The 19,243-nt window shown below is 64.5% G+C and overlaps 2 protein-coding genes across 3 annotated transcripts; one reads left to right on the forward strand and one right to left on the reverse strand.

Annotated features, from left to right (window-relative positions):
• Positions 1 to 1,275: 1,275 nt before the first annotated feature.
• TMEM259 (transmembrane protein 259) lies at positions 1,276 to 9,610 on the forward strand. Of its 2 annotated transcripts, XM_060094782.1 has the most exons (12): positions 1,276 to 1,679; positions 5,802 to 6,077; positions 6,676 to 6,775; positions 6,888 to 6,998; positions 7,285 to 7,407; positions 7,487 to 7,587; positions 7,668 to 7,725; positions 7,817 to 7,900; positions 7,991 to 8,123; positions 8,196 to 8,295; positions 8,410 to 8,892; positions 9,355 to 9,610. In XM_060094782.1, the coding sequence occupies exons 1-12, from the start codon at positions 1,455 to 1,457 to the stop codon at positions 9,403 to 9,405; spliced, it is 1,845 nt and encodes a 614-aa protein (XP_059950765.1). In that variant the 5' UTR covers positions 1,276 to 1,454; the 3' UTR covers positions 9,406 to 9,610. The 2 variants fall into 2 exon arrangements, with proteins under 2 accessions (XP_059950765.1, XP_059950764.1); XM_060094781.1 differs by having other exon boundaries at positions 8,410 to 9,610.
• Positions 9,545 to 18,644, reverse strand: GRIN3B (glutamate ionotropic receptor NMDA type subunit 3B). The gene is made up of 9 exons (XM_060094779.1): positions 18,219 to 18,644; positions 15,962 to 16,554; positions 14,475 to 15,507; positions 11,387 to 11,532; positions 11,182 to 11,297; positions 10,928 to 11,079; positions 10,432 to 10,596; positions 10,270 to 10,328; positions 9,545 to 10,104 (listed from the first exon to the last, which is right to left on the reverse strand). The coding sequence occupies exons 1-9, from the start codon at positions 18,642 to 18,644 to the stop codon at positions 9,711 to 9,713; spliced, it is 3,084 nt and encodes a 1,027-aa protein (XP_059950762.1). The 3' UTR covers positions 9,545 to 9,710.
• Between the last annotated feature and the right edge of the window lie 599 nt (positions 18,645 to 19,243).

Here is a 19,243-nt window from a genome sequence, read left to right on the forward strand (position 1 = left end):
CTGTAAGCCATTTCCCCCGAACGTGTCCTCCCCCAGGGTCAGGCATCCTCTCCCAGGCCCCTCGTCTCCGGCTCCTCCTGCCCTTCCACACTTCCTGCCGCAGCCCACCCCGCCTTGCTTTGGAGCAGGAGGTGGAAGCACCTGGCATACAGTAGGTACTCAATGAATGTTAGGTCCTATTACTACCATGGCTGCTAGGAGGCGCCGAGACGTTTCAAAGATGAGAGAGTGACCGTGTATGTGGTCCAGACGTGGGCCCCCAGGCCTGGGACACCGCGGGCAGGCACCCGGTGGCAGCCAAGAGGAAGGCATGGACAGGTACGGACCTTTCGTGACCCCACTTTAGCTGGAGGAGGCCTGTCCACTCTGTCATCCCCGAATGGCCGGGACAGGGGTCTGGCGGCCAGGGAGCAGGAGAGAGATGGGGGGGAGTGACCCACCTGAGCGGCCCGGTTCTCAGAAGGAAGAGCTAAAGTTGCTAGGGCAGGGGTCCCCAACCCCTGGGCCACGGACCGGTAGCAGTCCGCGGCCTGTTAGGTACCGGGCCGCACAGCAAGAGGTGAGCAGCGGGCCAGCGAGCGAAGCTTCATCTGTCATCCCCCATCGCTCGCATTACCGCCTGAACAAACCTTCCCCCTCTCCGTGGAAAAATTGTTTTCCACGAAACCGGTCCCTGGTGCCGGAAAGGTCGGGGAATCGCAGCTGGTAGGTGGAAAAGCAAAGGAAACCAGCTTGTTTAACCTGTTCTGCGTGCAGCCAGGCGCTCTGTAAACGCCCCAGCCGACCCCAAGGGCGAAGAGAAAAGGAAGTTTTCCTAGTCTTTACCTCCGGCGGGGGAGTAGGAGACACTGCGACGCCAGGGTACACGACACGGTTCGCCTGGGCCGAGAAAGAAAGGGGTCGGCTGCAGAAGCTCCCACAAAATGCAAAGCTGAAAGAAATTTTTTGTTCTGGCGAGGTTATTTAAAGGCCGGAAAGTCAATCACTTTTCAGCTAGAACAGCCTAACGTAATCTTATCTTCGGCATAATTTTCCACAGCGCCAAGTAAAAAACATCTCCAGCAGTCGTAGTTCCTTTCAGTTTATTTTATCACCTCTAAATTCCTCAGAGATTGACTAATTTTACCGCCCGCCTTGCAGCCGCAGAGGCTTGTGGGGGCGATAGGCAAAACACCGGACCAGACGCAGCCCCGCCCCTCGGCGCTCCCTGCCCGGGAGCCAGGTCACAGGGCGGGGCCGCCGCGGGCCGCCCGACCGCATCCCAGCGTTCCCCGCGGGCGCAGGGAGGCCGCTCTTGCCGGCGCGGCTACTCGCTGGCGTCAGCTGGGGCGCGGAGGCGGAAGATGGCGGCGGCTCCCGGGCGGCTGTGAGGAGCGAGGCGGTGGCGAGGACAGCCGATGGCGGCGGGGAGGCGCCCTCGGGGACCCGCGGGCCGTTAAGGCGCGACGCTGGGCATGTCGGAGCTCGCGGCGCCCGGGGCCCCGGGGCCCGGGCCCAACGGCGGCGGCGGCGGCCCAGCCCCCCCGCGTGGGCCTCGCACCCCCAACCTCAACCCCAATCCTCTCATCAACGTGCGCGACCGGCTCTTCCATGCGCTCTTCTTCAAGATGGCTGTCACCTACTCGCGCCTCTTCCCGCCCGCCTTCCGTCGTCTCTTCGAGTTCTTCGTGTTGCTCAAGGTGACCGGGGCCCCGAACCTTCACCCCGGCGGCCGGACTCTTTCCCCTAGGTCTGCGACTTCTGACTCCGTCCGGGGCAGCGCGCCCCTCCCACCCGGTGGCGTAGGCCCGGCCCTACCCGTTGGGACCCTTTCCTTAGGCCTGCCGCCCCCGCCTTCCTGCCCAGAAACTTCCACCCGGGAAGACCCGAGTCTCCCCCGGTTAGTGGCCCCTGATCCCGACTCCAGAAACTCACTCCCAGCCCCCTCCAGGCCGCACCCCACCCCTCGTCCTTCCCAGCGTCCCCCACCTCCGGAGGCCGGAGCCCAGCCCCGTGACCCCCGGCCCTGCCGCCTGGGATCCTCAGCCCGAGATGACCGCCTCCCCACTCTCCGAGCTTGGCCTGGCCCCGAACCCCAAACTCGAAGGATTCCGGGCCTCACCGCCACTGCCCCCTCCCAGAACACACCCCCGGACCGCCCACCTGCACTTCTTCCCTCTCCCCCTTTTTCTTGGGGCTCTTCTCCTCGGGCCCTTCTGCTTGCCCCCACTCGGATTCTTCCCGCTCTGAACCTCTGGGGGGAAGGTGACCTAGCTGAGGTCACGCCGTGGGGCTTAGTGGCAAAGTCCAGCCAGTGGTGCTGCTGGTGGCTCTGTGAGGGGCCTCCCGTGGACCCGCCCCCTGTCCTTGCTCGGGTGGCAGAGCTCTCAGCTGTTCAGCGGTGCCGAGAGGGCCGGCACAGATCTCTCTAAGGAGGGGTCTCACTCAGAGGGAGCTCGCTGGGTGCCGAGCCCGGCTGCCTGGAGGGTCTGAGGAAGTGGAGAAATGGCTGTTATGTTTCGTGTCCCGTCCCGGAGTGTCCCCCGGGGCGGGGGCCGGGGCCAGGGGTGCTGATGTTCGAGGAAGCTCGGATTCCTCGTCTGGAGGAAGGGGGCTGGAGCTGGCGGGCAAGGCGCGTGGGGTGCCGGCTGGGCCAGCTTGGTCGGGAGCCGGCAGCTCTTTGGTGTTGGGTGGCAGGGGTGCGAGCCGTCCCGCAGACCTGGGTGCGGGTCCCAGCCCGAAACCCCCGGTCCCGGAGTGGCAGGCGTCCCCTGCGGGGGCGTGGGGGGTGGGACTCCTGAGGATTCCTGAGTCGGCCTTCCTTTACCCCAATCCTGGAACCCATGGGCGGCTTGGGGCGTAGGCAGAAGGCCATATGAGGCCGTGATTGGCTTGGGGAACAAAGCACTGTTCCTCCCGACACGCTCAGAAGGAGCCCGTGTCACTCGAGGGGGTGCCCTGTGTGAGGTGAGGCCCCCGTGGAGCTGAGCTTCCCCTGAGAGCCCGGCCTGAGGGCTTGGCTTTGTCCCGCCAATTCCTGCCCGAGGAGCAGGCCAGGGGTTGGGCTGGCCAGGCAGATGGGCTGCACATCCGGGCCACGTCCTTGGTGCGCGGGGCCGGGTGATTGGGCTGCCCTCGGCCCCCTGCACCTCCTCTCTTCTTGGGGCTGCAGCCAGGAGGCCCTTCATTCCCCAAGAGCCTGCCTGACCCCTGGCGCCTTTGGTTTCCCTCATGTGCAAAGGGAGGGCTAGGCTGGCTCATCTCTGAGGCCGCTTCAAGCTCCAGAAAGCTCCACTCCTTTGCCTCTCGGCTGCCCAGCTTCTGGGCTCTTGCTACAGAGATCAAGTTCCCCTCCCAGCCCCGCTCCTCAGCCTCTTTCTGTGGCACCTGTTCCTCTCTGCTCACTGCTGGTGGGAGCCGTCCTTGCCATCCTCTTTGCCGCCTCATGCCAGTCTCTGGGCCCAGCGATGAGTGGGGTGACCAGGAGGAAGGGGGAGAGATGGCAGCCCGCAGGGCAGGGTCTGTGTCACATCAGGTAGCCTCAGGCTGCCGAGGAAGGAGGTGGGTAGCAGAAACAGCGCGTGCAGAGGCCCTGGAGCTGGCGGGACGGCGCAGCCGTGTGGCTGGTGAGTTGGAGCATGGGGGTCACAGGGTGCCACAGGCTGGGGGGCTGGAGCACCCAGGGCCTGTGAGGTGGCCAGGCCAGCTGGCAGGCAGAGGGCAGGAAAGGCCCTGGACAAGACTCCTGAAATCCTGAGAGCGAGGTGGGTGGGGCTGCTGAGTGCACCCTGCCTTCCCTGCGTGGGTAGGGCTGCCCTGTGTGTCTGATGATAGGTTGTAGGGGGAGGGAAGCCTGGGCAGCCAGCTCGTTCCACGGTAGGGAAACAAGTCCAGATCTGGGGCAAGCCTTTTCAAGGGGGTGAGAGAGTCCTGGCCCACCTCCGGGGACCCACGCACTCAGTCAAGGGCGATGGACCCCACCTGGGGTTTCGGGTCATGGATAAGGACAGTGATGGGGCAGACCCCGCTGAGGGGTGCTGGATAGGGCGTCAGGGTGACAGTGGGGGCATGGGGGCCACTCAGCGAGGTCATGGTGCCACCAGCCCCCAGTCAGTTCAAGTGCCCCTGCTCTCGGGGCTCAGCTGGTCCTGCCTGGTGTGTGTTCCAGGTTGAACTCCTGGCTCCACCCCTCCTAGCCGCGTGGCCTCTGTGCCTTGGTTTCCTCATCTGTAAACTGAGGGTGATGGCAGGCACGTGTGTCTTCGGGGGAAGTGCTCGGGCAGCCCCTGGCATCGGGCCACCCTGTGTGTCAGCACTTTTTGTGGTGTCTCGGCACGTTGTACAGCGTTGTCCTTATGGCCCAGAGCAGACAGTGTCCCAGACACGGCTCCTGCTGGGCATCTGGGCCCAGAGAGCACGACTGAGGCTGTGGGTCAGCTCTCTGACCTCACCCTGCTGTGCTGTGGGTCCCACACTGTCGACTCCTGTCACCAGCTCCCAGGTCCCCAGACACAACGTTGGGGAGAGGTTTTGGGGGTCCCAAGTGACGCTTGGCCTGTGGCCATGTCTCAGGGCCCTGGCGCAGGCTGGCCTGTGGGAGGCTCTGCAGACGTGGGGGCCTCAGCTGGCCTTCCCCACTGCCTCCTTGGCCCCTCTTCCCCAGGCAGGGTCCCAGCTCTGTTCTCAGCTCAGCATCTGTCTGCCATGACCTGAACCCCAGGGGCTTGGGATGTGCAGTCTGTCTCTGCTTAAATCAGCAGCGCTCTGATTCCCGCCCCATCAGGACAGGAGCGGGTGCGCTGCTGACCCAGCCCGTGCCCAGTCTGCAGGGCAGGCTCCAGAGAGGAAGCCGGGCGGTCCACGGCCAGCGCTGGCACCACCCTATGGTGCTCATGGCAGGGCGTGGAGAGGACGAGGTGCTGGCGGCTCTGCCGGTGGCCGTGTGGCCACAGGCAGTTCACCACACCCCTGAGCATCATCGTTGACAGAGGACAAGGAGTGGCTTCGTACTCTGGTCCCCCACGATCATTTGTGCCACACAGGGAACTCACCCCGGGAGCGATGCCCTTGACACGGCGTCCAGGCCGGAAGGGTGACACTTGGCCAGCCGGGACCCCATGAGAAACAGCGGTCAGACGGGGCCTCCTGGAGTGGGGGGTTGGGGTGACGTCGAGCAGGGCCTCTCCTCGCCACTGTGGACATCGGGGCTGGGACATTCTCTGTTGGGGGCCGTCCTGGGCACTGTGGAGTGTGGAGCAGCCTCCCCGGCCCTGCCCACTCGATGCCGGGAGCCCCCCAGTCGCGATGACCACAGACGTCCCAAGATGTGGCCCTGTGTCAGGATCCCCTCAGTGAGCAGTTAGGGCTGTCCTGTCTTACTCTGGGGAAACTGAACCTCAGGGGACAGAGCGAGCCCTGCCATGGCGCTCTTGGCATGGCCAAGAGGGTCGGCTGTGTTCAGTGGCTCAGGCTGGCCCAGGAGAGGTGCAGAAGGCGCCCGGCCGGCGAGGGAGGCCGTTTTTAGCCGGTGAGGTCAGGAGTTTTCTCCTGGAGCAGCTGGGTGATGGCACCACGTGCTCTGCTTGGGCCCCTGTTGGTGGGCCTGAGCACAGCCTGGGTGGGGGTCCTGCAGGCGCCCGGAGGGCCTCTTCCTGGCTCACGCGGGCAGTCACAGGACCCAGGCTGCCCGGAGGGGCTGGCGAGCCTTCCCTGCCCCGGGGAGCTCAGCCACACTGTGTACAGCCTGATATGCCGGGTGGGGTCCTCCAGGCCGGGCTGTGGGGTCTCATGCAGCGTCTGTGCTGACTGTCCCCTGCCCCCAGGCCCTGTTCGTGCTCTTCGTGCTGGCCTACATCCACATCGTCTTCTCCCGCTCGCCCATCAACTGCCTGGAGCACGTGCGTGACCAGTGGCCGAGAGAGGGCATCCTGCGTGTGGAGGTGCAGCACAACTCGAGTCGCGCGCCCGTCTTCCTGCAGTTCTGCAGTGGCGGCGGCAGCTTCCCTGGGCTGGCTGTGGAGCCGGGAGGCCTGGAGCTGGAGGATGAGGACGAAGAGGAGGAGCTGACCATGGACATGTTTGGGAACAGCTCCGTCAAGGTGAGCTGGCTGGGCACGCCATGTAAACGCACAGAGGCCCTGGTGATGCGGTCTGTGCAGGACAGGCTGCTGGAAGCGTTCCTGACCTCCAGGGCCACAGACCTCCCTGTCTGCTGCTGCTCCCGCTCCTGGGGCTTTGCGGCCGACTGGGACCCCTGGCTGCTTCCCAGCTGTCACTTGAAAGGGATTGGCCCAGTTCTGGGGGTGCCAAGGGCAGATACAGCTGGGAAGAAGGCTCTGGGCTGAGAGCTCTAAGGGGGCCCTGGGCATCCTGGTGATGCAGCGTCCCATCAGCAGAGGCGTGCCAGTGGACACGGGCCCACAGCCTGCAGGGAGGGCCGTGCTTGGGCAGCCAGTGGCCAGGATCCTGTGGGCCAGGGATCCGTGTGGGTAGGGTATTGGTGCAGACCTCAGCAGGGGACCGCATCCCTCCCAGACCCTCACCCGGAGGCAGGCTCTCAGGGAGCTCAGTGTTGGGGGTCGGGGCTTTGATGGGACAGGGGCGCGCATCTGCTTCCAGTCAGTCGGTGAGGGAGAGGCCTCCAGGCCCGGCCCTTTGGCACCATGGGCCTGCTGACCCCTGCCTCCCTCTCTGCAGTTTGAGCTGGACATCGAGCCCAAGGTGTTCAAACCACCAGGTGGCCCCGAGGCCCTAAACGACAGCCAGGAGTTCCCCTTCCCTGAGACACCCACAAAAGGTACTCATCGCTCACTAGGGCTAAAGGCCAGTGCCCCCGCTGGGCTGCGGTCACCCCGCCCCTCCCAGAGGAGAGAGGCTCCGCAGGCTGACCAGGCCTGTCCCACCCACAGCGTGGCCGCAGGACGAGTACATCGTGGAGTACTCGCTGGAGTACGGCTTCTTGCGGTTGTCGCAGGCCACGCGGCAGCGGCTCAGCATCCCAGTCATGGTGGTCACCCTGGGTGAGTGTCACGTGCAGAGTGAGGCTCTGGGGGAGGGGTGACCCAGAAGCACTTGCTTCCGGGGCCTGGGTGGCTGCCCCTGCTCTCCAGCTGAGGGAAGCTTCCCGAGGCTTCATTCCTTGACCGTTCCTCTGGGGCTGTCACGCACATCACTGCTCGGGTCGGAGGCGGGCGGGGGCTCCTCCACTCCCAGAAGTGGAGATCTGGCCTTCCCCGGGCCTCCAGCAGGACTGGGGCTGGTGGGGGCCTGGCCAGCTGCACACCCCTGTCACGGTCCTGCCCACAGACCCCACGCGGGACCAGTGCTTCGGGGACCGCTTCAGCCGCCTGCTGCTGGCTGAGTTCCTGGGCTACGACGACATCCTCATGTCCAGTGTGAAAGGCCTGGCGGAAAATGAGGAAAACAAGGGTGCGGGGTGCAGCCGGGTGAGTGGGGCCGGGGCGGGGCCGGGGTGGTCTGGGGCGCAGGCTCACTGCCTCCCGCGCAGGCTTCCTGCGGAACGTGGTGTCCGGGGAGCACTACCGCTTCGTGAGCATGTGGATGGCCCGCACGTCCTACCTGGCCGCCTTCGTCATCATGGTCATCTTCGTGAGTGCCGTGGGTGGGGCGGGGGCCGGAGGGTGTGGGGTGAGGCGGTGGCCCCAGGCCTCACGCTGCACTCCTTGCAGACCCTGAGCGTGTCCATGCTGCTGCGCTACTCCCACCACCAGATCTTCGTTTTCATTGGTGAGTTTCCCTGCTGGCCACCTCCCCCGCCCCCCACCCCCCCCACCGGGCGCCTCACCCGGTCTGCCCGCCCGCCACCCTCTGCCCGCAGTGGACCTGCTGCAGATGCTGGAGATGAACATGGCCATCGCCTTCCCTGCAGCGCCCCTGCTGACCGTCATCCTGGCCCTCGTGGGTGAGGACCCTGTACCCCCACACCCTACCCCCTGCCCTGGCCCGTCACCTGCCTGTCCCCCCCAAGCAGCAGTCTCCCATCTCCCCACAGGAATGGAGGCGATCATGTCTGAGTTCTTCAACGACACCACTACGGCCTTCTACATCATCCTCATCGTGTGGCTGGCCGACCAGTATGATGCCATCTGCTGCCACACCAACACCAGCAAGCGGCACTGGCTTCGGTGGGCACCAGGGTCCGTATGGTCCAGGGTGGGGGCAGCCGGGTGGGCAGCACCTCACTGTCCCCCTCGCAGGTTCTTCTACCTGTACCACTTCGCCTTCTATGCCTACCACTACCGCTTCAACGGGCAGTACAGCAGCCTGGCCCTCGTCACTTCCTGGCTCTTCATCCAGGTGAGGCGGGCTGCCCTTGGTACTGGTGACCCCGGGGTCCATCCAGCCTGTCGGGGGTTCTGCGGAGGCTGCGTTCTGGCTTGGGCCTTGCCTGACCCGGTGCCTGCCCCCCAGCATTCCATGATCTACTTCTTCCACCACTACGAGCTGCCCGCCATTCTGCAGCAGATCCGCGTCCAGGAGATGCTGCTGCAGACGCCCCCTCTGGGCCCTGGCAGCCCCACGGCCCTGCCGGATGACCTGAACAACAACGGAGGCACCCCGGCTGCCACGCCTGACTCTACCAGCCAGCCCCCTGCCCTGGGCCCTGGCTTGCAGGGTGGTGGCGGAGGCCCTGGGCCCATGGCTGAGGCACCCAGCTCCCTGGTAGCCGCGGCGGCCTCGGTAGCTGCAGCAGCCAGTGGTGACCTGGGCTGGATGGCAGAGACGGCTGCCATCATCACAGACGCCTCCTTCTTGTCTGGCCTGAGCGCCTCTCTCCTGGACCGGCGGCCAGCCAGCCCCCTGAGCCCCAGCGGGGCGTTCCCTCGGGCCCCCCAGGACAGTGCCCCCACAAGCGACTCCCCAGGATCTGACACAGCCCCTCAGACTGCTGGGGTGAGTGGGCCCAGCCTTGCGTCCATGGCTCCAGTGGATGCGCCCTCGGAGGTCGGCTCCTGAGCCCTGGGCAGCTGACCGCCTGTCCCTGGCCATCCAGGCCAGCTGGGTGTAACCTGGCTGGAGCCCTCCGGGGTCAGGGGGGCCGTCCCCAGTGGCTCTGGGACTGCCCAGCCTACCTTAGGTGATTTCGGAGTCCATCAGGTTTGCTTGGAGGTGGGCTTCTCTCCCCCAGGGCATGGGGCCTGCCTGCAGCCTGTCCCTGTCTATGGTGGGCCCCCTCAGCCAGTGAATTAAGACCGGCCAATGAGCCAGGGTGGAAGAAGGGACGGGGGCTTCATGGAAGGTTCTGCAAGGGGTTGGTGAAAGGTCCGGAGTGAGCTGTCCCAGGGCAAAACGGGCAAGCCTCTGAGCAAGGTGAAACGAGTGGGGCTGGTTCAGCTGGTGCTCCTTCGTGTGCAGTGCCTTTCCACCGCCACCCCACACGCCCAGGCTGGGGCCCCGGCAAGGTGAAGCTCAGGCCCAGGACGCACCCAGGCACCAACATCGAAGGTGGCCACGGGGGGTGCCAGGGTCCCGCCCTGCTCAGGGTGAAGAGATGGCAGGTGGCCCAACCCAGTTACACCGTGAGGAATGCAGAAGAGGCCTCATTCCACTCTATTTAATTGCAGTGTACAAAATGGTGTTTGTATATAGAATAAACCGTTGACAGCGTTCAGCCAGCGTTTGTGTGGGCGGAGAGTGGGCGGGGTCGACCCAGTGGCCAGGCCGGGCCCCTCTGAGCCCCCGCTGCAGGTGGAGGAGAGCCTGGTTCTGTGTTAGCGGGCGGCGACGGGTGCTTCCTCGGAGGGCTGGAGCCGGCTGCACGGCCCGTCGTGGGCGCTGTCCCCGAGCTGGGCGAGGAGCTGACTGCGCCGCGCCAGCGCCTGGCGGAGCCTCTCACGTGCGCCTGCGATGCGCTGCTCCAGCTGCTCCAGCTCACCGGGGCGCGGGGCGCCAGAGAACAACTCGGCGGGCGGGCGGCCGTTGGAGCAGAGCCAGACGGAGCCCCCGGGCGGCCCGGCCGCACCCGCATCCGTGTCCAGGTCATCCTCAACGGGAGTGGCCGGCTCCAGCAGGAAGTGCGCGCGACGCTCCCTCAACGAGGCCCGGTGCACCCGTGTCCAGCCCGCGGGGGCGGCCAGAGTGTCCTGCTGCGGCTGCTCGGGACCCCTGGGGATAGATGGGGCTGGGCAGCCGCGTCCTATCCACAGTCCCACTGCCCTTTAGGGTCAGGGTCCCTGAGGAGGCCGTGGGTGGCAGGTGTGGATCCATTGGTCGGCTGGAGGGTGGGGATGGGAGTTGCTGGGGTGGAGAGCGGCCCCCAGGGCCCCTTACCTCGGCTCCGGCTCCTCCTGCCCGTCGGGCGGCTCCGTGTTGAGGGCGCGATGGATTCTCTAGGAGCCAAGACAGAAGTCGCATCGGGGTCGGGTCAGCAGCAGGCCGTCCTGCATGCGGACAGCGCCCACCTCCCTCCACCCCCCAGCCCCCACTCCTCACCTGGCTCGTGTGCAGCCAGTACTGCAGCTTGTTGCCCCTTCGCATGCGCGGCAGCGCCAGGCGGTAGAAGACGTGCTCGCCCAGCGAGCTGAGCAGAGCACTGCCCAGGCCCAGGCAGAGCAGCACGAAGAGTCCCGAGAAGTGGTAGATGCCCATCTGGAGGGTCTGCGGGCAGGATGCAGGCACAAAACCCCTCCTGGTCATGGCAGACCCTTGGGGAGCCCTGGCCTTGGACGGGGGTGGGGGCACAAGTTGGGCCAGAGAGAAGGGCCTGGGGCTGTGGAGCCGGATTGGAAGGCTAGGGCTCCATTTTCAGAGGTGAGGTGTCATGGAAGAAGGGCCACTGGAACTGGGGTTTTGGAGGATGAATAGGGTGCAGAAAAGCAGGCAAACACACAGTCTTGGGAACGAGCAGGGGTTGGTCACCTTGGTGAAGGACCACAGAGGCTCAGAGCCCCCCACGCCTACCCCTCCCTGCGTCCCGGGCCTGCCCTACCTCTGTAACGGCGAAGACCCGCTTGCCACAAGGCACCATCTTGTACCACTTGTCGTGCAGCAGGTCGATGAAGCCGGAGGACTTGTAGCGGCTGATGAACTCGGACAGGTTGGAGGTGAGCCGCGAATTCCGGGGCAGTCCGATGCCATAGCCTGGGGGAGGCCCAGCGTTGGGTTGGGACCGGGCTGGACGCAGACCCACAGGAGCTGTGCCCGCCTGGAGCCCGCAGATCACTGGTCCCGGGGGCCGCTCACCCTCGATGGCGAAAGGCTTGCCCACAGTCAGCAGTCTACAGTCCGCGTCGATGGACACCTCGTAGTCCAGGAGCGACTTGTCCATGATGAAGGCGTTGAGCTTGGGGGGGTCGCTTCTGCCCGGGATGGGGACGGGACGGGGACGGGGTGAGCATCCCCGCCCGCCTGGCCCCGCCCCCCGCCCCGCCCCGCGCGCCCCCCTCACGTCAGCATGGCGACGCCCTGGGGCGTGGTGGGCGCACTGTGGCGCCGCACGTGTGCGTACATCTCCGGGAAGCTCTTCTTGATGTAGGCCTCGGCGCTGCTTTCCCACACGGTGCCGAAGCGGAAGCCCTGGGACGGGTGGTGCAGCTGCGGGCCAGCGCCCGGTCAGTGCCTGTGGGGGGGCCTTGATCCCGGCCCGGCTCTCCCCAACCCCCGTTCCGTCTGCCAGCCCGGAGCGTCATCTCTGGGGGGCCGTCCTGGGCTCCGTGGGGTGTGGAACAGCATCCCTGGCCCCACCCGCTAGATGCCAGGAGCCCCCTACCCTAGTCTGACAACCACAGATGTGCCAGGACATGGCCCAGTGTCCCCTGGGGGCAGGAACACCCAGTTGAAAATGTTCTAAAACCCGCACGTCCATCTCCAGGCCCTTAACTCCACACTTCCGCCTCCGCCGCACCCGCTGCGTCTCTCCTTAGGGTCCCCCGGGAACCCCAAGCTCACCGCGTCCAAGACCCACTCCCGAGCCACCCCACACCTTCCCACCGCAGTCGCTCTCCCTCCTCTTCCCGCCTCTGCGTCTCTCATCTCCACGTCCCGTCCACCTGCAGATCCTGCTGCCCTCCGGACACCCTGGACCTGCCCGGTGCTCGCCCCTCCGCAACCCCCACCCAAGGCCCCCATCCCCCATTCCTCCTGCACCAGCGCTGCCCCCTCAGCCCTGGGCTCTCCGGCCCGCCCACTGTTTGTGCAACCTCCCTAAAGCAAAGCATGAGTGGCTGCTGAGACCACCCGACCAGGGCCTCCTTGTCGGGGCTACAGCACTTCCGAAAAGCCAGACCTGAGGCAAGCAGGGCCATCTAGAACTTTCTGGGGAAAGGAATGCTCTACACCTGTGCTGTTCTCAAGTGGCTGTTGAGTGCTTTCAATTAAATCAATTTAAAAAGTAGCCACGGGACTTCCCTGGTGGTGCACTGGTTAAGAATCCACCTGCCAATGCAGGGGACACGGGTTCTATCCCACATGCCGGGGAGCAACTAAGCCCGTGCACCACAACTAAGGAGCCCGCACGCCTAGAGCCTATGTTCTGCAACAAGAGAAGCCACCGCAATGCCGCAACTAGAGAAAGTCTGCACGCAGAAACGAAGACCCAATAGAGCCAAAAAAAAAAAAAAAAAAAAAAATTAAAAAAAATTATTTAAAAAAAGTAGCCACATGTGGAGAGTGGCTGGCCCACGGGACAGCAAGCATCTAGGTCTCATTACTGGTTTAACAGAGGACACTGGGGTGGGGGAGCAGCAGGGGACGAGAGCAGCTAGATCCAAACACTGGGAGATGCTGCAGGAGAAAAAACAACTTCTCCAACAAACAAATCGCTAGTGAACAAAAAGATGGAATGTCAAGATGGCCCCATGAGGCCTTCCCGGGATAGACCCCCACCCGGTCCTCTGCCTGCCTCTTGTCTGTAGAAAAACTTTAGTCTCCTAGGCCTTCCCCGAGTTCCAAAGAATAAATTTAATCAAAGAAGTGAGAAAATGCAGAAACAAAGGAAAACAATCAAACAAGACAAAATAATAATAGTTTAGCCATTAAAGTCAAGGACTTTTAATTCCTTCTCAAGGGCTGTAGATAATATTCTGAGCCAGTGAACTTCTCTGGCAGTCCAGTGGGTAAGACTCAGTGCTTCCACTGCAGGGGGCATGGGTTCAATCCCTGGTTAGGGAACTGAGATCCTGCATGCCATGCAGGCATGGCAAAAAAAAAAAAAAAAAAAAAAAAAAAATTGAGCCAGATCCTTTGAGCTCTTTCGCAGATACTGAAACCCCCACCAGGTGGAAGAAGTTAACTGCATGCTGCCCACAAGCACATAGACCCCAGACTGATTGGAACCAGAAGGCTGATGATGTTGACTCCCAATTACTTCACCACCAACCAATCAGAACATCCAGGAGCTAATCACACACTCCACAACCCCCCTCCCTTACCCTCTCTTTAAAAACCTTTCCCCAATACTTAAATAAAAATTAAAAAACAAACAAACAAAAATAAACCTTTCCCTGAGAGCCATCCAGGAGTTCAGGTCTTAAGCACTAGCTGCGCAGACTCCTTGCTTAGCGTCTGCAATAAACACTGCGCTTTCCTTCACCAGGACCCTGTGTCAGTAGATTGGCTTTACTGCCTGCAGGTGAGTGGACCCAAGTTTGGGTTGGTAACAAGGAGGTTTCTACCTTCCTCTGGGTCTGTACATTTTGGATCCAGATTCAAACAAACCGTGAAAAAAAAAAAAGACAACTGAGAAAAATGGCTGCCTGATATCTAAGTTCCCAGAATACTCATGACAAAATGACAGGAGGCCTGGGATTTCCCTCATGGTAATCCAGCGGCTATGGCTGGTGCATGGATGAAACTGGTCAGGAGTTGACTTTGGAGCCGAGCAATGGGTTCATTCATCGTGGGCCTTGCTCCCTACTCCAGAATATTAAAATTTTTTCATTAAAAGAGAAAAATATGTAGGCTGGGCCATGCCCTGCTCTGCCCACAGCCCTCCAGGACTCCTGGTGAAAGTTCTGTCTAAATGGAGCTTCTGTGGAGGCCCAGGTCCTCCCAAATGTGCAGGCCCTGCATGACCTGCTTCTTCCCCATCCCTGCTCTCCCCTCCCCCCTCTCCACCTCACTCACTCCGCTCCAGCCACACACAGGCCTCCTTGCTGTTCCTCCAACCTGCCAAGCACAATCCTGTCCCAGGGCCTTTGCACAGGCTGCCTCCTCTGCTTACCATATTCCTCCCTGATAGCTACATAAAAGTCCCTCATCTATCACCTCTCCCAGAGGAATTCCTGACCCCCATTTGAGAAATCATCCCTCCCCAGTGCTCCCTGTGTCCCCACCCTAATTTTCCTCCCTGGAACTTTATCACCAATTCACACACCATCTACTTTCTCTGTCTTGATTCTCACCAGCAGCCTCGCCTGTTTTGTCCCAGCTGGGTTCAACATGAGTTTGTGGGAGCAGATGGCCGCCCTCTACTGGGTGGGGACTGGGGGCGGGGGTGACCTCCAGGCTCTGACCCCTGAAACCCCACGGCTACGCACCTTAGGGTCGTGGATCCCCGACAGCTCCTCAAAAGTCTTGTCCCCGACCATGACGGCGGCCAGGTTGGCCGTGTAGCTGGACAGCACGAGCAGGCAGAAGATGGCCCACAGGTTCATGAGGAGGCGGCCCGTGGGGCACTTGGGCGTCTTACTGGACACTGTGCGTCCAAAGAGGATGGCGTAGCAGAGGTTGAGGGCGGAGGAGTAGGAGAACACGGTGCCCCGGTTGCGGCCGCGGGGCGTAAGGCCGAAGGGGCTGCGCCACTCGTAGAGGGTGAGGAAGAGCGCAGTCAGGTGCAGCGCGGTGAAGACGCCCAGCCACATGGACCAGTGCAGCGGCCACGTGAAGGCGCCGATGGGCGACGCCGTGTCCCGCGCGCGCACCATGATGCCCAGGCTGGTGGAGAAGAAGGGGCTGGTGAAGTCCACCACCTGCGAGCGGGCTGAGTTGATGCTGAAGCTGGTGACGGCCATGTGCGCCCGGCCGGCCAGCAGGTCGCCCACCAGGCCGGTCCAGCGGCCGTCGCGCAGCGCGCCGTACTTGCCGTCGCCCACGATGTACAGCTCGAAGTCGAAGGGCGCGTCCTCCGCCAGGCGCTCCAGCAGGTCGATGCAGTAGCCGTAGCAGCACCTGAGCAGCGTGTGGGGCGCCGAGCCGTCGGCCAGCGCGGCGAAGAGCGCGTCCAGGGCGGCCGAGTCGTTGGTGCCGGGGGCCAGGCACAGCTGCCCCGCCGGGCACCGACCGTCCTCGTCCGGCTCGCGGGCGAACACAAACGGGTGCTCCACCAGCGTCACCACGCGCAGCTTGGGCGGCGCCCGGGCGCCCGGCGGGTGTGGGGCCCGCCCGGCCACGCCCCCCGCCTCTGACTCCAGCCGCCCGTCCTGCCACCGGCCCAGCGTGGCCCAGGCCGGGGCGCCCAGCAGGTCCCGGCGGAGGCTCCACACGCGGAAGCGCCGGGAGATGTGCACCTGCGAGGAGCCAGTCACCCACACCGGCCCCGTGTGGCCCCGGAAGGACGTGTTGGCCAGGAACCTGGTGGGGGTGGGCGGCATCAGGGCGGCGGAGGGCTCCCTCCCCCTAGGTGAGACCTATCGCCCCGCCTCAGACACACCGGGCCACACCCCACCCCAGATCCCCTTCCAAGCCGGGGTACCCACGCCCTGGGGGCTGGGGCGACGGCCCAGCCCAAAGCCCAGTTGAGAGGCTCAGGTGGGGCCTTCTTGCTGCGGGATGCTGCCCCCGCTCCAGGGCTCCCCGGGTCAGGCAGAGCCTCACCTGTTCCTTTCCCTCCCTTCCCGCTTCTCCCAAAGCCACACACACACACACACATGCCCGCCCGCCCGCCCGCCCGCCAGCAGAATTTCCTTCTTGGGCTCTGCTTCCACTCAAGATGGACACAGCGCCTGGCATACAGCAAATGCCTGATAATGTTGCCTCTCACGCCGCACTGGCAGACGCGGCTTCCTGCAGCAGGGTCCCCGCTCACCGTGCCAAGAGGCGGCCGGAGGACTCGGGCCCGGGCAGTGGCAGGTCATTGCAGTTGACCGTGGCGGGGAGGAGGGCACGCTCCGGCTGCATGCGGGCCGCGCTGCCCAGCGCGCGGGCCACTAGTTCCACCGCGTCATGGATGGCGGCTTCCAGCGGGGGCCGAGAGACCTCGCCCAACGCCAGCAGCCCAGGCGGCAGGCCCTCGGTGGGGAGTGCCTCAGCGGGCAGTGGTGTGCCCAGCAGCCAGCGGGGCCCGGGGGGCGCGGCCTGCAGCACCTGCCGGGCGCCGGCCTCGTTGCAACTCAGGAGTACGGCCACGGGGACTGGGGCCGTTCCCCCCACGGGCACCCCCAGTGGGGCCAGGCGGGCCCGCAGCCCTGCATCGCTCGGGTCCGGCTGGCTCAGGTCCAGCACGAGCTTCGGAGCTCGGCCCGCCCAGCTTGTCCACAGGTCCACAAGGCCGCCAGGGTCCCGCGCGCGGCAGAGCACCAGGCCAACGTCCTCCCAGCTGTGCGCCTGCAGCACGGACACCAGAACGTCCAGCAGAGTCTCCAGGGGGCTGGCCCAGTCCAGCTGCAGGTGGAAGGGGTTCTGGCAGAGGGGTGGTCACAGTTAGGGCTGGCAAACTCAGTGTCCCACCACACTCTTCCCACCCCATCTGTACATGTTCAATAAACACACGACACCTTGATAACTGGACCTCGTGCTTGCTTCTTCCCAGTCCCACACCTGCTCTAACCCCTTCTGTGGCTCCCCATCGCCATCAGCACAAAGCCCGGCCCTGGCCTGACATTCAGGGCCTGTTCTCTTGGCTCCAGTCACCCTGAGGCTTTTTGCATTCCCCAGCTGGAATACCTTTTCCCATCTATGACAGCCAACTTCTACACATCCTTCAAAACCCAGCTCCACTACCCCACCTCTATTCAGACTTACGAGGCAAGCTAGGGACTGAGGGGACCCCCTTCGTGCTCAGGGACCCAGAAAGTTCTCCTGAGTTTGCTTTGAGCGTGGGAAGGACGAGAGAGCTTTGCCAGACACCTAATGTAGGCAGGGTGTTGTCCGGGTGGGGGCAGGGTGCTGAGTGAAGGGGGAAAGGCTGGGTGCTGCTGCTCAGTCTCCCGCGGGGCAGCAGGGCAAGCCAGTAGTACCCCCACAAAGCCTGACAGGTCCAACTGCAGAGGGTGCAGTTCCTGGATCCGGCTGCAGAGGGCGTCACAGGCATGGATTTGGGTCCTGCATCTCTCCCACCGGGAGGGGGTCAAGGACAGAGGGGGTTAATGAGACCCAGGCCTCCTCTAGGGTCAGGGTCTCCCCGCCCTCAGGAGAAGGAAGGCCTGAGGGGGCTTCAAGGTGGGTTTGGAGAGAGGCAGGCCGCCTTCCAGACCCCATGTCCCAGCGTTGGGCCCCTCCTTGCTGGCCCTGGGAGGGGGTTCTTTTCCTGGGGCACAACAGGGTCCCCAGAGCTCTGCCAGTCACCCTTCTCTCCTCCTTGTCCCATTCTCTACTTATTCGGACCCAAATTCCAGCCTGGGGGTGTAATTAAGAAAAGAGAATAAACTCCAAGGATGAGAACAGGGTGGAGGAGGGTGGAGGAGGATGGAGGGTTTAGGAGAGACAGGGTGGCCCTGGGGACCCGAGAAGGCCATCAAGGAGGCTGTGGGGTGTGGGTAGCCTCGGCCTCGAGGGCCTCTGGTAGGATCCTGGCAGGAGGAGAGTCTCCAGCCGCAGCCCCTGAAACTGCAGCCCCTGGAGAGCGAGCAGGGAGACCCGCTTCTCCATCCCAGCCCCGAGGCCCTGCTTGGTGGGAATCCGGAGGCGCCCTCTGACCTGACCGGGGAAGGGGGCCGCGCTCCTAGTGGGATTCCACCGCCAAAGCCCAGGGAAGTGTCCTGTGGGATCCGCCATCTGGGGTCCAGAGGTATCCCGCGGGGTTCCCGAGCCGCGGGGTTCCGTGGCTCTAGGTCCCTGCGCCCCTGGGCTCCCGCCTCCCATTCCGGGTCCCTGATCTCCGGGGACATCCGGGGTTCAGGGGTCCAGGTTCCGCGAACCCGAGGGCCGTCCCTGGGCCTCTGTCATCCGGACTCCGAGTCTCCCCGCATCCGGACTCTTGCATTTAGGGTCCAGACTCAGAGGCCCGCGCGTCCCAAGGACTCAGCTATCCGGACCCCCGGGCCCCGCGCTCCAAGAGCGTCCCAGGGTCTCTCCTATCCAGACCCCGGGTCCCCACACGTCCTGACCCCGGCGTCCGCGCGTACCGGGGAGCCGAGGGGAGCGCGGGCCTCCCGCCGCAGCACGCTGAGCACGGGGGTCTCGGTGGCCGCCGCCAGGAAGTGCAGCTGCAGCAGCTCGGGCCGCGCCTCGGGGAAGGCTAGCACGGCCGCCACGCCCGGTGCCGCCAGCGCCTGGCATAGGCTGCGGGCCAGCGAGGCGGGGTCGCGGGAGGGGGGCGCGGCGGCCACCAGCTCCAGGCTCAGGTTGTGCGGCAGCCGCGGCGCCAGGGCGGCCCGGGCCAGGGCGGCGCGGGCGCGGGCGCGGGCGGCGGGCGCGCGGGGCAGGAGGGCGCCCAGGCGCACCGAGCCCCCCAGGCGCGCCAGGACGCCGCACGGGTGCGGGTGGCCCCCGGCGGGCCCCGGCCCCAGCGCTAGCGCCAGGGCGAGCCACAGCGCCCGCACAAACTCCATCCCAAAGTTGCCGAAGGGCGCAGCGGGGCGGAGCCGCGGGTCGCACCACGGGAGGCGGGATCTCGGCCGCCCCCGCCGCTCCCTCCCCGCCCCCGCCGGGCCGGTGCCTCCCTCCCTCCCCGAGCCCGCCCACCTGCGCCCGCCCTCCCCCCTCCTGGTCCCCCAGTGCCAGGCACCCCACTAGGGAGGCGTGGGTCCCACTACGCAGGGCGGGAAATTGAGGCTCAGATGGCCACAGCAGGCGGGGGTTGGGGTGGGGTGTGGAATCGAACCACTGCTCCTCCTGGCTCTGTGCCCACTCTACAGATGAGGAAGCCGACGTTAGCAGCAGGGAGGGATTTTGCATCAAGACCGGTGCCCACACTCACCCCTGGATCCCTCCCTCATCCCCCCTCCAGCCTGGCAACGGTTCCCATTTCTCAGTCAGAGAAACTAAGGCCCACAAGGGGTCAGTGTGCGTCCATAGTCACCCAGCTGCACCCTCCTCCTCCAGGGAGCAGCGTCTACCCAGACCAACCCGTCCACGTGCCGTACCATCGTTGGCGCCCCAGGGAAACTGAAGCAGACTTGTCTGAAGGGGACCTGTGGGGAAGGTCTCC

Source organism: Mesoplodon densirostris, chromosome 3, assembly GCF_025265405.1.
Source record: "Mesoplodon densirostris isolate mMesDen1 chromosome 3, mMesDen1 primary haplotype, whole genome shotgun sequence".
NCBI lineage: Eukaryota > Metazoa > Chordata > Mammalia > Artiodactyla > Ziphiidae > Mesoplodon > Mesoplodon densirostris.

Bases quoted from the DNA above. Each gene is read 5' to 3' on its own strand.
- TMEM259 (XM_060094781.1), top strand. From the start codon at position 1,455: ATGTCGGAGCTCGCGGCGCCCGGGGCCCCGGGGCCCGGGCCCAACGGC. The intron at 6,078-6,675 runs GTGAGCTGGCTG...CCCTCTCTGCAG, and splicing joins TTGGGAACAGCTCCGTCAAG to TTTGAGCTGGACATCGAGCC. The intron at 8,124-8,195 runs GTGGGCACCAGG...TCCCCCTCGCAG, and splicing joins AGCAAGCGGCACTGGCTTCG to GTTCTTCTACCTGTACCACT.
- GRIN3B (XM_060094779.1), bottom strand. From the start codon at position 18,644: ATGGAGTTTGTGCGGGCGCTGTGGCTCGCCCTGGCGCTAGCGCTGGGG. The intron at 15,508-15,961 runs GTGAGCGGGGAC...CACCCCCACCAG, and splicing joins TCCGGCCGCCTCTTGGCACG to GTTCCTGGCCAACACGTCCT. The intron at 10,105-10,269 runs GTAAGGGGCCCT...ATCTATCCCCAG, and splicing joins CAGGAGGAGCCGGAGCCGAG to GGGTCCCGAGCAGCCGCAGC.